Here is a 16,488-nt window from a genome sequence, read left to right on the forward strand (position 1 = left end):
CGGAAGGCAGGCAAAGGGGTGTGGTTAACTCTCGCTATTCTTTCATCATCCCTTCTCTCCAGCCTAACCTTGTACTTAAGTGTGGCATTCAGTGCCATTCTACCTATTCTATTCTGTCCCACTTCTAGCTTGTCAATTTCCCTCTCATTCCATGCAATAATATACATGCTATACATTTCACTGGGCACAGCCACACTCTTCCACACTTCTCTCAGAAGTTTAGAACATCATATTATTTGCTCTCATTCTAGCTGCACTTCCCAATCATCCTACCCACTGGTTCACTAAGCCTATCTTTTCATTCTTTGCCTTTTCAAACCCATTTGGCCTCACCCACATCCCCAAGTACTTATATTCTCGTGGTTGATTCAACTCATTTTCTCTAATTCTCCATACTGCATTGCTTTCATCCTCAGACCTATTCACTATCATCACCTTACTTTTTTTTTCACTACTAAACCTAACTGCAAAGTCTCTCCCATATCTATCCACAACATCCAACAAACTCAGCAACTCATCTGCTGACTCACTCATGACCACTACATCATCTGCATAAAGAAGCACATCTATCTTATCATACCCCACTCGTATTCCTGCATTCGACCTTTTCAGTCTGGCTGCTAACTCTGTATACAAGCTGAAAAGGGTTGATGACAAAATACATCCCTGCCTAACTCCTCTCTCACTCTTCACCTACTCTGTTTCTATGCCTCCTAGTTTATATTTAGCTCTGCTGTCAAAATACTACACGCTACACACTAGGTTGATTATTTTTTCACTTAACCCAATCTTTCCTAAGACTCTGCTTAACATTATTCTATCCATCCTATCGTATGTTTTTCTATATCCAAAAAAACTAAATACAGTTTACTTCTCTCCTTTCTTTTCTTTTGAATCATTTCATTCACCACAAACAAGTTATCCTTAGCCATCCTGTCCATGCAGAAACCATTTTGTTATTTACTTAAACACTCCAGCTCACTCAATACATTTACACAATCTCTCATTCAATACTGCACTGAACACTGTATTTACTAATGCAATTGGCCTATAATTTTTCAATTCATTCTTACTCCTGTATCATTCCTTATGCAACAGAGTCATCCTGCAATCATTACACATTCTTGGCACCCTCTCCTCCTCCAACATTTGGTTAAATACCTGTCTATAACAACTTCCCCACCATTTTCATACATCTCATATGGTATCCCATCTAGCCCTGCTGCCTTCCCATTCTTCTGCCTTTTCACACATCTCTCTACCTCCTCCTTGCTGATTCTCTCATTCATTTCATCTGCATTCTTCCTCTCCAGTGTCACACATCCTTCTCTCACACCAAACATTTCACCTCCACCACCCACCTCTTTGCAGAACTGTTTAACTACCTCCCTGACTTCATTCTTCTCTGTTTAAACTTCCCCATTCACTTTCATACTCTCCACACCAACATTTCCTGATATATTCTCACCTCTCATGAACTTGTACCATTTACAGTCACCTTCCATGCCTTTCTCTCCTAAAGATTCAATCACACTCCTTTCATACTTCACTTTAGCCTTCATTATTATTCACCTTGTGAGACTCTGTTGCTTCACATATGCTGCTCAAGCATTCAGGTACTCATTCTTTGCATCATCACTTTCATAGTCTCTTTTTTTCAACCATCTACACTGTCTACTCATTCTCTTTTGCTCCTTCCTGGACTCTGATTTCATTGTTCTACCATGGTTTGCATACTCTCTTTTTCCTAACTACTCTCATAAACCCTATCTGATTCTCGGCAGCACTCTGCACATTCTCAACCAGTCTCTCATTCAGGTGCTCCACATGATATACCCTTACATCATCATCCCACCTTCTCTCACTCAGATCTACCTGAAAGTTCTCCCACCCAATATCTCTCAGTCTCCACCTCCTTTCCTTACCTAAAATCTCAGAACAATATGATATTAACTCTTTATCCAGGTACTTCAATTTTCAGGAATGCAATTCTACTACAAACTCACTAAGAAACGATTATCTAAACATCTTACATTTAAATATTAGATTGTTACACAAAAACTTTAATTCTCTAAAATCATTACTTAGTTGTATACCCAAACTACTTCATTTTATTACCCTTACAGAAACCTGGTTACAAGAGCACACTAAGCATATTTACTCCATAGAAGGTTATACTCCATTTCACTAAATTAGAACTGAGATAGCATGGTGGGATTACTATCTACACCAAAAATATAATAAAAGTACAAATTCTAAATCAGTTCTTCACAAATAGAAATACTGAAATAAGTACAACAAAACTAATCCTAGGAAGCAACAGATATAGTATATCTCAGTAATTTACAGGCCCAATAGTAAACTGTTAATGAATTCACAGACATTATCAATAATTTACTAGTTGCTGAAACTTTTAAAAATAACAAAACAATTCTCATTGGGGACTTTAACATTAATTTACTTAAACATTCCACTCATCTTCCTACCAACCTATTCCTCAACACAATGCAAACTTTAAATTACTTCCCTCATTTATCTTGCCCAACAAGATTTCCTGACAGCACTGACCTTGGTCAACAATCATTAATAAACAATATCTGGACAAATTTTACACCTCCATCATTATCAGGTATTCTCCATTATTGTATGACTGATTATCTACCTATATTCATAAATATAATTCAACAGTCTGTGCCAAAGAGCAAACATAAGACTGTCTTTAGAGACTTTAGCACAAATAACTAAAGTTTATTTACCAGTGAACTACAAAGGATAAATTGGGATGAAATACTTAATCTAGTAGACACAAATGATAATTGTAACGAATCCTTTAATATTGTTTATGAACTATAACAAATGCTTTCCAATGAAAACTAAACATGTAACAGAAGACTACAAAATGCATGGCTAACTACTGGAATACTTAATTCAATTAAATACAAATGTAAACTTTTTAAGAAGCATAAACTTGGTCAAATTTCACACATGATATTCAAACAATAAAGGAACAACATAACTCAAATTACACGTCTTTCCAAATATGACTATTATTGTCAAATATTTAATAATTTCATAAGAAAATCTGGTAAACAATGAAAGAAATAAAAGGCAATACACAAATCAAAAGCACAATTAAGACAATGCAGTATATTAAGCAGCCCATCTGATATCTCCCAAGCTTTTAGTAATTACTTTTCTAATAATGTCCCAGAACTAGACAGTAATCCCCCACAATCTAATACAAACTCAATTGATTGTGTATATAAGAGGCAATCACCCACACTCAATGGATTTCCTGTCATTACTCTGTGTGAAGTCAATGCAGTAATAAAGTCATTAAACAATAAAAATTCTGGTATACAAGACATAACTAATCCTAATACATACTAATATATTCTCAGTCTCTCTGTCCATACTATTCAATCCATCTATTGCAAATTAAACTTTTCCAAGTATTTTAAAAACTACCAAAATCATTCCCATTCACAAATCAGGACATGCCAATGATCCTAAAAACTACCAACCAATTTCTGAACTTAAATTGTTTTCAAAGATATTCAAAACCCTTATGAAAAACATCTAATGCATTATATGGAAAGCAAAAATACTCTAAATCCCTCCCAATATGGTTTTTAGCAGAACAATAACACTTTTACAGCACTAAATAAATCTTCTAATGATGTGTTTTATGCCATAGATAAAATATTATCAGTTCTATCAATCTTCATTGATTTCACTAAAGCATCAACACTGTAAACCATTAAATTCTTTTGAACAAAATGCACCAATATGGAATTTGTGAACAATTCTTTTATGGTTCCAAGATTACTACTTAACAAACAGAAAACAGTGCATTATTTTTAATAATGAAAGGTCTTCCACAACAATAGCCACACTTGGTGTTCCACAAGCTACTGTCTTCTGTCTCTTATTACTTCTAACATACATTAATGACATTTCAAATACTTTTTTTAATCCAAAACATTATTATTTGCAGATGACAGGACTATGTACTTGTCAGGGCCAAACCCACTGGTTTTAACTTATACATAATGCTAATGACGAACTAAAAAACTAAGTCTAAGCAACAGACTCACTATCAATACAACAAAAACTTACTTCATGCTATTTACAGTAAAACAAACTTTAAATCTTCCCCAATTATGTATAAATGACAAAACATGGTTCATTAACTTTTAGGCATCACATAAATAACCTCACCTTAAAAGTATCAAGACACGTTGCTCTACTTTTATCAAGCAAAAGAATGCATGCCACAAGAAGTACTTAAGACCATTTATTATGCCCACATATATCCACTACTAATTCATTGCAATCCAATATGGTGCACAATCTATCCAACTTATTTAATTTGTCTTGAATTACAACTCAAGAAAACAGTAAGAATAATAACCAATAGAAATTTCTTAATACATACAAATCCTCATTTCAAAAAGACAAAAATGTTAAAGCTAGATGACATTATTAAATGGGTTATCGCTACTTACATGTATTCAAATAAGGACAAAATACAGACCCTCCTTCCAAAACAGTATGCCGTACAATATATAAATTTAAATCTTCATCTATGGTAGGTACCGCTTCTATGGCCTACCACACGTCTTACTATTTAGTTTTATTCGAATTGTAACTCCTTCTTGATCTCATTCCCTGATGTTGATGGGGTTGCTCCACGCTGATTGGCTGAAAAGCGTTTGCCAAACGCGAGCAAACGCTTTGGAAAGGCGTTTGCTTTGTTTGACTCCGTTTGGCCCCAGCTGCGCCGCTACTGAAAACGCCTTAAGGCTACCTCTCCCCAGTGTCTCCTGTACTCTATGCCCCTTCCCTATCAAGACATACATCTCTACATTCGCACGTCGTTTCTCAGGTGAGTCTCGGTAAGCCTGACTACGTCGAACTTCCACTCATACAGTTAACATAACATATAACATAAATAATAGGATAACAAAGGGCCACCAGGGCCCATCTAGGTTATCCTGTATCAGTCGCACAGCGACCTCGTCATCAGTACTTAAAGATACACTTACAAGTACACAATACATTATATACTAATTCTAAATATTTGGCCCATTAACAGGGCTAAGTCCTGCAGCGAAATCCTCTACAATTTGTGGTCCCCATACATGGGGATCATGTCTTGTTTAACTATAGTAAATTTCTTATAAAAACTATCATGCAGTGCTATACATAATTATAAATCTAATAAATTTAAGTGCTTATCTAATCTGTTTTTAAACATTGTCAAACTAGTGCTATTTACAACCGTCTCTGGCAATGCATTCCAGAAGTCTACCACCCTATGACTAAAGAAATATTTTCTTATATCTAACCTGCAGCCTTGCTTTCTAATCTTCCTGCCATGATTTCTAGTCCTATTTCCCTCCTCTAAGGTAAAGAAAGATCTCACATCTATGTAGTTTGTATCTGAGAACATTTTAAATAACTCTATCATATCCCTCTTATACATCTCCTCTCAAATGAAAACATGTTTAATTCCTTTAATCTATCTCTATACTCCAGGCGCTTTAATGCTGGTATCATCCTAGTTGCTCTTCTCTGAACTGCTTCTAACATGTTGATATCCTGCCTATAGTGGGGTGACCAGGCCTGTATGCAATACTCTAAATGGGGCCTAACATAGGAATTATATAAGCTACGCACCACTTCCTTACTTTTATAACTAACATTTCTATTTATAAAACCCAGGATCCTATTTGCCCTATTTCTTGCTTCTAAACATTGCTTTGAAAATTTCATAGTCCTGTCTATCACTACTCCTAAATCCTTTCCTTCCTCTACTGCCTCTAGCCAACATCCCTCCATCTCATAGTTAAAGTTTGTGTTGTCTTTACCTAAATGCATAACCTGACACTTTTAGAATTAAACTCCATCTGCCACCTGTCTGCCCATGCTATCAGCCTGTCCAGGTCTCGTTGTATTCTGTAATTGTCCTTTTCACCCTGTACTGCACATGCTATCTTAGTATCATCTGCAAACTTTGATACTTTGCTACTAATTCCTATATCTAAATCGTTAATGTACACCAAGAAAAGAAGAGGTCCTAGCACTGATCCTTGGGGTACCCCACTAACCACTTCCTTCCACTCAGACATTGCCCCATTTAATACTACTCTCTGTTTCCTATCAGAAAGCCATTCACTAATCCAATCAACTAACCTACCCCTATCCCATGTAGTCTCAATTTGTACACTAGCCTCCTATGCGGTACCTTATCAAACGCCTTGCTAAAATCTAGATATATAACATCTATGCTATTTCCATCATCTAACTCCTTGGTAATATATTCTAAGATATCGAGCAAATTTGTAAGACAGGACCTCCCTGATCTAAAGCCATGTTGGGTATCTCTAATTAATCTATTCTCATTTAAATGCTCCCAAATACTACCCTTAATGATTTTCTCTAGTATCTTACATACTATACTAGTTAAACTGATCGGTCTATAATTATTCGCATCATCCTTCCTACCTTTTTAAATATTGGAGTAACATTAGCTAACTTCCAGTCCTGAGGTATCTCAGCAAACCTAAGTGATCTTTCAAAGATTAACTTAAGTGCTTCAGAAATACTGTCTACACCCTCCCTAAGTACTCTGGCATGTAGCTCATCAGGACCACTAGCTTTCCTATCGTCTAGTTCAAGAATAAATTTCCTAATAATTCCCGGTTTTATATCAATATTTTCTAAAGCTCTTAAACTACTCGTCGCACTGTTTGTAACAGGATTTCCTATTCTTTCCTAGTAAATACTGAAGAAAATTGTTCATTCAATAATTCTACTATGTCTTCATTTTGATCCACTACTACACCATCTTTTCTGAGTGGTCCAATCCTATCCTTATTTCTTTTATCACTGACCTTGTAATAACTATATAATTTTTGGGATCTTTACTCCCAGCTCTAGCTAGTTTTATCTCTGCCTGCCTTTTACTTTTTTATAACCTTACTCAAATCATCTCTGACCTGTCTGTACCTAATCAAATCTACATCTTCCCACTTTTCTGCAACTCTCTATATGCCCTCTTCTTCTCTCTGATCTGGCTACCTATCTCATGAGTCCACCATAATGGCTTCCTGTTTCTCTGCCTTATATCTTTGTAAGGGATACACTGCATCACTATACCCTTTACTACAACCTTAAAAATATCCCACATCTCCTGTGCAGTTTTATTTCCAAAACTATCTTCCCAGTTTACCTCTCCTAATAACTGACGTAACCTACCATAATTGCCTTTCTGATAGTTTGGGACTCTAGTCTTATTCACTATATTATCCCTACTGGAATTAATGATAAATCTAATTATATGATGGTCACTGTTTGCTAAAGTCTCTCCTACCTCAACTTCCTTTAAACAATGCTCAATATTTGTTAGTACTATGTCTAAAACCTTCCTCCCCTAGTAGGTTTATCTACCATCTGCACTAAATAGTTATCCTGAAAACTTTCCATAAACTTATTTTCACTAGCATCTCCTACCATCCTCTCCCAGTTTACTGACTTAAGATTAAAATCCCTAAGATAATTGTCTGACTAGTACACCCCTATTTATCTCATCTACCATAAGGTTGTCTACATCTGCTGACTGGTTAGGTGGTCTATAAAAGCTCCTACTCTAATAACCTTACTTTTGTTTACTCTAACATCCAGCCATAAGGACTCTACTCTGTTATCTACCTTAATACCATTAACCTGACTGGAAATGAAGGATTTTTTACATAAATAACTACTCCTCCACCTATCCTACCAATTCTCTGGTGTAAATACATAATGTATCCATCTACTTCATATTCTTTCCTATTTTCCTAAACTTTTCCTCATTTACCCATGCCTCTGTGACACATACAACATCTAAGTCCTCCTCAACTATATAACTAGATAACTCGTCCTTCTTGTTCCTAAGACTCCTGGCACTTACATAAAAACATTTAAGTCCTGCTACCTTCCTAGATGCTGTCTCCTTATTTGGAATCCTAATCTTATTCTCTCCTATTTGCACCTGGAAATCTTTCCTAATCTTTTCACTATCTCTGTTTATCCTATCTAATTTATGTCTAGCATCTTTCTTCTGGAATGCATTTGCTACCTCACCCCTTACACTCCATCCCAACTCCCCCCTCCAGACATCCACACCCTTCCTACTCAGATGCACACCATCCCTAGCACCAGTTCCTGCATATATCCTTTTTTTTTTTTTTCCCAAACCCTCATCCTCTCACATTCATACAGCCAAGCTTCACATTCACTTGCCTAGCTAGTTTCTTCTCTTCCTTGCCAGCCGTCATCCGTTGGTCCTCCTCGTCAGGCTGTTTCCCATCTAAGTCCCGGAAGTTAACGTTGCCTTTCTTTTCTGCTAGCCATTCCATTTTCAGCTTCTGGAGTTTCTTGCAGAGCATCCAATTCGTCTCTCTTCTTGCTTTTCATACAGTGCTCCTTCACGCGGATGCCGCAGAACCCTTGCCATAGCCACACTCATCTTAGTATGTTCTGCTGCCTTGACTACCTCTACCACTCAGCTGACAGCACAACTTAATCTTGATCTTGATGCTTGATGACTTCCTAGGCAGGCCTTGATAACGGCAGCGCATGTAGGGGACAAAAGAAGAAAAATAAACAGAAAAACATAGACCAAGCACTTTTTTATGTATATTTAGATAGTACTACTAATGCCTGCTTTTAGCACTCTCCATTTTACCCAGGAATTCCTTCACAGCCTCAATAATCATCTCATTCATCTCTCCGCACCAAGGATTCTTGCATATTCCTTGCTCCACACAGTCCCAGCAACACCATCCATTCTCTTCCTGTGTTCTCCACCCTGGCACTATCCAATTCTCTCAACACCTCTTGCATCATCTCATTCCTGTCTCTGGCATACTTCACACACTCCAGCACCACATGTTCCACCGTCTCATCCTCTCCCATGTCACACATTTAGCATACTTTGCTGCTGGACTGACCACCTGCAGCTCCTTGCATTCACATCCATACACTGTGTCCCAGGCTGCCAACGTACCTTTTTTCATACATTGGGGCCTCTTTCCCTCTATTCCGCTCCAAAGTACTATTCCGTTCCCTTTTATTCCTCCATTCACTCAGTCTCATACACTTCACCCTTTTGTCTATATCTTCCTTTTCCTCACATCCCATTATAGGCACTCTCTATTTTTAACATTTATACTCCAGTCATTTTCAACATGCCTCCCCTCAACTCGCTGAAATGCCCAACTAGTTTCCAGACCACTCTTCACTACCATCCTAACACACTTCTTTCCCCACCTGCTATTCCTAACATTCCACAGAAACACCTTCCTAACTATTCTTGCATCATTCATTCACTTTAACATAGCCTTGATCTCAATGTTGCCTTTACATGCCTCTCTGAAGGTACTTCATCCAATGTTTCCCCTCAATGCCTTTATTGCTGCATACCCTGGTTCATTTAGAGCCATTCTTGCTGCTCTATTCTGTCCTACTTTTAACTTCTCTAGTTCATTTTCATTCCACGCCATGAAATCCATACCATACATGATGCTCGGAACAGCCACGCTCTTCCAAACTTCTCGCAGCACATCATACTTCCTACCTCTCATCCTTGCTGCATTTCCTAGTTGACCCATCCATTAGCTCACCAAGCTCACCTTTTCATTCTTCGCTTTCACACAGCTATTTGGACTCATCCACATCCCCAGATACTTGTATTCATCAGTCTGTTGTACCTCATTCTCTCCCAGTTTCCACGCTAATAAGTTTCTTTCATCATCTGACCTATTCACAACCATTACCTTGCTTTTCTCACTGATGAATCTCCCTCCAAAGTCTCTTTCATATCCATCTACAACATTCAACAGACTCTGGAGCTCCTCTGCTGATTCACTCATGACTACCACATCATCTGCATACAAGAGTACACATAATTGTATAATTATTAATTACTAAATGGTCGTTTGCGGCTGTAACCATGTAGCAGATAAACATATTATACATATCATGTGGGATATCCACACAAGGTAGGCTGATGGACAAAATTATATGCAAAATAAGTAAAAAACACGCACACATAAGCAGTACACTGCAAGCCTTGAGTAGCTTAATTTCAAATTACCGACAAATGTATGAAATACTCTATCATACTGTGATTTCGTTTAGATCTAACTAGAGCAACACGCCAAGCTCCACATGGAAGGAATCAGTCGTCACGAGATAACACAATGGAATGCACCTAGTAATGAGAGCACTTGCATTGTTCCATGAAGTGTGTGTTGCTTCTTGAAATTGTTATTACCTCTAAACATTCTATCATGGGAGTAATAATGGGAGAGGGGAAAAAGACTATATAGATAGTAAAATATTCTGCTGCTGTTATTATCATTATTGCTCTTGTCCTTCATATTAGAGGGGACAATAATCACTGAAGCTGCCAGTCCCCAAAAAGCCGAGTTAAAAGAGTTATTAAAGTTTTGGCGATGTTCCTTGAAAATGCCATATTAGGTACCAGGCTGTGTATTATGCGATATTTTCTCTTCTTTTTTTTCCTTCCATCTTTTTACTTATTTCCGCTGGCGTCGAGATCAAGTAGCTGTTGCGTCCCACTAACACTGATACCAGGGAAATGTGAATATCAGATATAGGTTTATTTGATTTTCAGAAGATAACATGAATCATAAATCTATAGCAGAATACATAAATATATCAAAAGCTTATCCCTATTCTCAGAGCTGGGCACTTCCGTACCTCGGTCCGCACCTCTGCTTCTCCGTACCTGCGGACCACCAAACGAGGTGCGGAGGTCCGTCCGAAGTGTGGAGAAATTTTCAAAAGTGCGGAAGTAACAAGTACGGAAAGGCGACATTTTAAGTCCGTACCTCCGCACCTGAGACACATGAGGAAAGACGAAATTTTAAGTCCGTATCTCCGCACCTGAGACAGGTGCAGAAAAGCGAAATTTTGAATCCGTACTTCCGCACCTGAGATTTTCAAGGGGAAAAAATAAATAAAGACAGTCCGCACTCCGTAGCATTACTTTCGGCCATTTTTGGCGGTCTGTGCTACAAGGCATATTTTCCCGCCATTTGAGTGACGTCACCTCTCTCTCTCTCTCTCTCTCTCTCTCTCTCTCTCTCTCTCTCTCTCTCTCTCATGATGATGATGATGATGATAATAATGTTACAATGACTTCCAGTTACTGTTAATCGTACATACATTACAATGATTGCAAGCATACATAATCCCCATTTCGTTATCTATCTATCTATCTATCTATCTATCTATCTATCTATATATATATATATATATATATATATATATATATATATATATATATATATATATATATATATATATATATATATATATATATATATATATATATATATATATATATATATATATATATATATATATATATATATATATATATATATATATATATATATATATATATATATAACGTACTATACAAGCGTGGCTGGCGGAAGCATCTCGTTAATGTGAAATTCGTCAATCGCCAGTTTCCAGATTTCCTTATATGATAGGAAAAAAATAAATAAAAAAAAGACTGAGCATCGCCACATAGCATGATTTGAATTGACCACCACACACCATCAGATCACAGCAGCACAACAACCGTACGTGGTGGCAGATAGGCAAAGCTTGGTTACACTCACCGAGTAACAATGCATGCCTCGAGGCTAAATATGCAGGGACTAACCTCGCCAATGAATGTGTTATCTGGTGCATGAACGCAAATGTATTGTATCATTGCCTAACAAGACACTTCCGATATTTTTTCAACAGTACGGTAAAGTGCTGTACGTTATATTGTGCAGTGTATCTACCTATCTATTTGTCTGTCTGTCTATCTGTCGGTATTTTCTGCCTGTCTCAATTTTTCTTGGGGGGGTATATATTTATGTATGTATGCATGTATGTATTCAAGGCAGACAGCTGACAACCTAACGTGCACTGCCGGTAGTGTTCAGTAATTTCTGCTTTGTCTGAGAAAAAGTGAATGTCACGACCTCAACAATTTCCACACCAGGACGCCGCTAGCGGGACACAGCGAGCGTGATGATGAGCCCAGGGAATATAACATTGCGATGATAAGGCACACTTTTATTGTCTCTTTTTCCAAAACTACGAACAACAGGTCTTGATTTTCGACTTCATCTATTTTTATTTTACCTTTTATTAATCATATTGTGTAGTTAATGAATGTTTGGTATATGAGGAATTTTGCTTCACAAGTTTATTATTATTATTATCACTATCATTATTATTATTATTATTATTATTATTATTATTATTATTACTATTGTCGTTATTATCATCTCCACATTGTACAACACTTCTGGTCTCTTTATCGCTGGTGCAATGAACCCTGCGCCGAAGAAAGATTCTCGGCACACACCCCATGAACCACCCTAGGCAGCAGTTATACGCACCTGCAGGAACTTCACGGACGTTTCTACCCACGTATTAAAAAAAAAAAAAACATGTCAAGAGGCTCTGCAAATAGAATTCAAACATCTTTTTCTTAGGACGATAATTACTGGGATTATGATGGACAGCAGCTACGAGTAGATCCTTCACTGATTAAGCCTAATGATGCCACTGAACTCCACCTCGCTGGTTCACGGTGTAGTGGTGGTGGTTGCGGGGGGAGGGGAAGGGAGGGAGCGTGGCTATGATTACTTTGATGAGGAACGGAGTGCAGATCTGAGAAGCTTAAGGTCTTTTCTCCTTTACTCTGTGATAAGGTTGACAAACTTCTCGTTCAATACCGCACTTGTCCTTTTTATATTTTGTTTAACTATTTAGTTGTTTCCATTTATTGTTTTATTTTGTTATACCTTATTAATTTCATGTTATTTTATTTATTCATTTATCTAATTTTTTTTTGGGGGGGGAGGGAAACGAAGGCCGGGATTACATAGCTGTATTGTAATACTTTTTATGTTTTCCCTTCATACTCTGGTGTTCTTTATCACATCAAACTAACATCCCTCTCCTTTCCTCTTCACCCTATGAAAATACATGTACATAAGAATTTCTGTGCATTGCCCTCTGCGCTTCCTGTTCATTCTCCACTCTTGCTAGTAAGTTTATTATTTTCCTCCCTATTCAACTTTTATCTTTTCTTAAAAGAGATGTTAGTTTGCATTAACGGCTTTGTAGCAATTACTCAACTGGGTCATTAAAAGTCACTTACCCTAAAAGGCAGCCATTAATGAAAGAGATGCTCGAAGAGATAAATACGACTTATTACTAATTGTTCGTAATTTCACACTGCTGCACAAAGGCATCAAACACTTCAGTGTTTACCTCAATTATTTCTAACTGGCTTTAGCGGAAGTTATCAGGTTCTCCAAGTTGTTGTTGTTTTTTTTTATCAAAACCGTAATACTTTAACAAATATTGTGCAACACCAATGGTTAAAACACCCATGAGAACTCGACTCAAACAAATTGGCTCTGATGAGATCTCGAAGCGCTTCGAAATACGACCCGTGGTTAGTTTGACGAGTCATTACAACAGTTACAATATACACCATGTTTTACCTGTCTCCATTCCTTAACTGTAATGAAACTCGCTTCACTTCAGAGGTACAAATCCTACGAATTCAGTCATAAAGCGCTCGACACTCATGCATGAAGAGACTGAACCTACTAACACATGTTAACTGATCTACCGACCTGGAGCCCCGATATAAGCAAGTCTATTTCTCTGCATCTGAAAGTACACACACCTCACATTCTAAGATGGTGCACTGTTGATTGGTGATATTACCTACAAACGTACCTCAGATGTACGGGAGCACGGCAGGACCACTTAGCGAGGCAGGGAAGGTCAGCTGAGTGGTGCAATAATGACATCAGGAACACAGTAGCCACCACGCACCACCACCACACTCTACTCACCAATCTTTACTCTTGAGGTTGAAGACTACAGCTTGAGGCTCAGACACAATTCGGTGGTGAAACAAAAATGAATTACTAAACACTCTTAAGAGACTACTTTCATATATTTTTCTTTGATTTAGGCAGTTTATTCATCACGATATTCAAACCTTGGTCATTGCAGAGGATGGTTTGTTATTTATTGGCTTACCATAACCATGCAAGACATTTTTTTTTTCGTACATCAATAAATAAAAGAGCAACATTAACTCAACTCGCTGCACACAATCCAATCCTCCGCGTATAACTCTACCGTCAAAACACACAACAATGGTGATGGTTAATGTTTATTTCAGAATATTACATGAAGGAAAAGGGTGACACTACAACAGGCTTTCGGGTTTTACATCTCACAGAAAAGTGGAAAAATATACAAATACTGGGCAGGGAATGTCGGCAAGTACAGACCAGCTCGGAGTAACTAGAGCATCGATAGTAAATAGTGTGTTCGCCAGCTCAGATGACCTTTAGGGAAGAGAAGAACGAGGCTGAACCACAGAGGCGACAGACAGGTGGGAGGGACAATGCTATATATAAACACTTGACTGGTTTCTTATGGACTTGGTTGAAAGCATGGAATTTGGCATGAACAGGGAAGGCTGGTAGTGGCTGTACTGAGCCTTAGCGAACACCGGACAGTATAAAACTACAAACAAGAAGTCACGCGGATGAAGGTTCCCGGCTCTGCACTTTGGTTTAGGATGATTATACGACTTATTTACTGAAGAATCTCCAGAATTTCTCATAAGGACGACTTTTACTTTATTTTGGAGTGAAAGAGAAAAAAATCGTTTGGTATAATCAGATTTACTTTTGGATTTAGAGAAGAGGATAAAAAAAAACCTCCATTTGATAATCCGAAAGATGCTCACATATATCCTTATGATAATCCGACTCAGATTCTGGGTAGAAGGAGAAGAAATCCGCTTAATAGTTCTACTCTATCTCAAGTTCGGAGTGGAAGAGAGGACCTCCACTCGGCAAGCAGGTGGACGCAAGATGCAGCCGGGCACCAGCTCCACAGTCACTCCTCGTGTGCGGATATTTGACTTTTTTTTGTGGGGGTTTTTGTTTTGTTAAGTACCAATGAAAGCTGGATTCAGTTCGAGACTCGCCGCCAAAGCTGCCGTGGCATTGATAATAAATAGTTGCCACGGACACCTCGCGGGCGGCGGCTTGCTACGTAGTACTAACGGAGGCGATAGGTTGTGGCGTACGTACAATAATTTTACATGGACATCTTTTTTTTTACCCAGAAAGCGTTGTGCATGTTTGGATTATTACCCAGACAACCAATAATACGTTGTGCTTGTATATCACGATACTTGGAACAGATCACAAAGAATGACGCCCTCACGAGGCACTACTGGAATGGTGACAATGGCCCACTGATAAACAAAACAAAAAGAAGCTGATCTGTGAGTTGTGTTGACGTAACACTCGCAACACAAACAAACTCACACATACACAGAGACACACGCGCAAGGCAAAGATATATATAATAAACAAGCTTTAGTAAAATTTGAACGGCACTGCAAAACTTCGACTTCCATTATCATTATCATTACTATCATTATTATTATTATTATTATTATTATTATTATTATTATCATCTTTTTTTTTAACCCAGGTGATTCTATGCATTACGAAGTGTGCACTAAGTTTCCTTTACTATTATTTTCTCTCTGTTTATAAACCACAGCCCCCAAGGAACAGCGGGGGACGGGAGGGTCACAAGCGGCCACGTCACTCTTTTTTCAATTCATCCTCGAAATTCAACACTCACTCACTCACTCTCTCTTTCTCTCTTTCTCTCTCTCTCTCTCCGCTACTTTGTGCTATCAGACGCCAAGCAGGAACGTCGGCGCCCGGTGTTAATAAGGCCTTTTGATGATATCGAGGAGGGAGTGGTGGATGGCTGGCGTTCAGTGGGCGTACACCTTGGCGAGGAGAGTAGCGAGCATCAGGGAGGACAAGGACACGCTCAGGGTGGCCGCGCCGTTCTCGTCCGTGCTGGAGGAAGCCTCTGCAACGGGAGAGAAAGGTTAGTCCCGTCACCCAGACATCACGTCCTGGGCCCATATCTCTTTCCCACGCCATTGCTCGTTGCTGGACACACACACACACACACACACGCACGCGCACGCACACACACACACACACACACACACACACACACACACACACACACACACGGCGCGGCCAGGCCTTCCAGTGCGTCCAGGACTAGCATACACATCATGACTTTTCAAACACTGATTTATTTAAGTCAATACTACGTGACTTTGATGCAGCTTCACCTCACGTCATTAATCAAATTGTTTAATTGATAGTTTTTTATATAATACACTATACATGACCATTTTAAAAGATCTATTTTATTTATATCACACTACAATTCTACACATTATTATTATGCAAGAACCAATTGTCTCCAATATCAATTGATTGAAAAACTTATTTACAAACACTGGCCAAATACTTAATGTAA

At 38.2% G+C, this 16,488-nt stretch overlaps 1 protein-coding gene across 5 annotated transcripts in view; it reads right to left on the bottom strand.

Annotated features, from left to right (window-relative positions):
• Positions 1-14,268: 14,268 nt before the first annotated feature.
• LOC123520655 (nucleolin-like) overlaps positions 14,269-16,488 on the bottom strand; it is a 59,888-nt gene continuing 57,668 nt past the window's right edge. For all 5 annotated transcript variants that reach the window (XM_045283146.1, XM_045283149.1, XM_045283147.1 and 2 more), the window contains exon 4: positions 14,269-16,023. In XM_045283146.1, coding sequence (XP_045139081.1) covers positions 15,923-16,023 — 101 coding nt within the window. In that variant the 3' untranslated portion in view covers positions 14,269-15,922. The remainder of the gene's footprint in view (positions 16,024-16,488) is intronic.

Source organism: Portunus trituberculatus, chromosome 47 (genome assembly GCF_017591435.1).
Source record: "Portunus trituberculatus isolate SZX2019 chromosome 47, ASM1759143v1, whole genome shotgun sequence".
NCBI lineage: Eukaryota > Metazoa > Arthropoda > Malacostraca > Decapoda > Portunidae > Portunus > Portunus trituberculatus.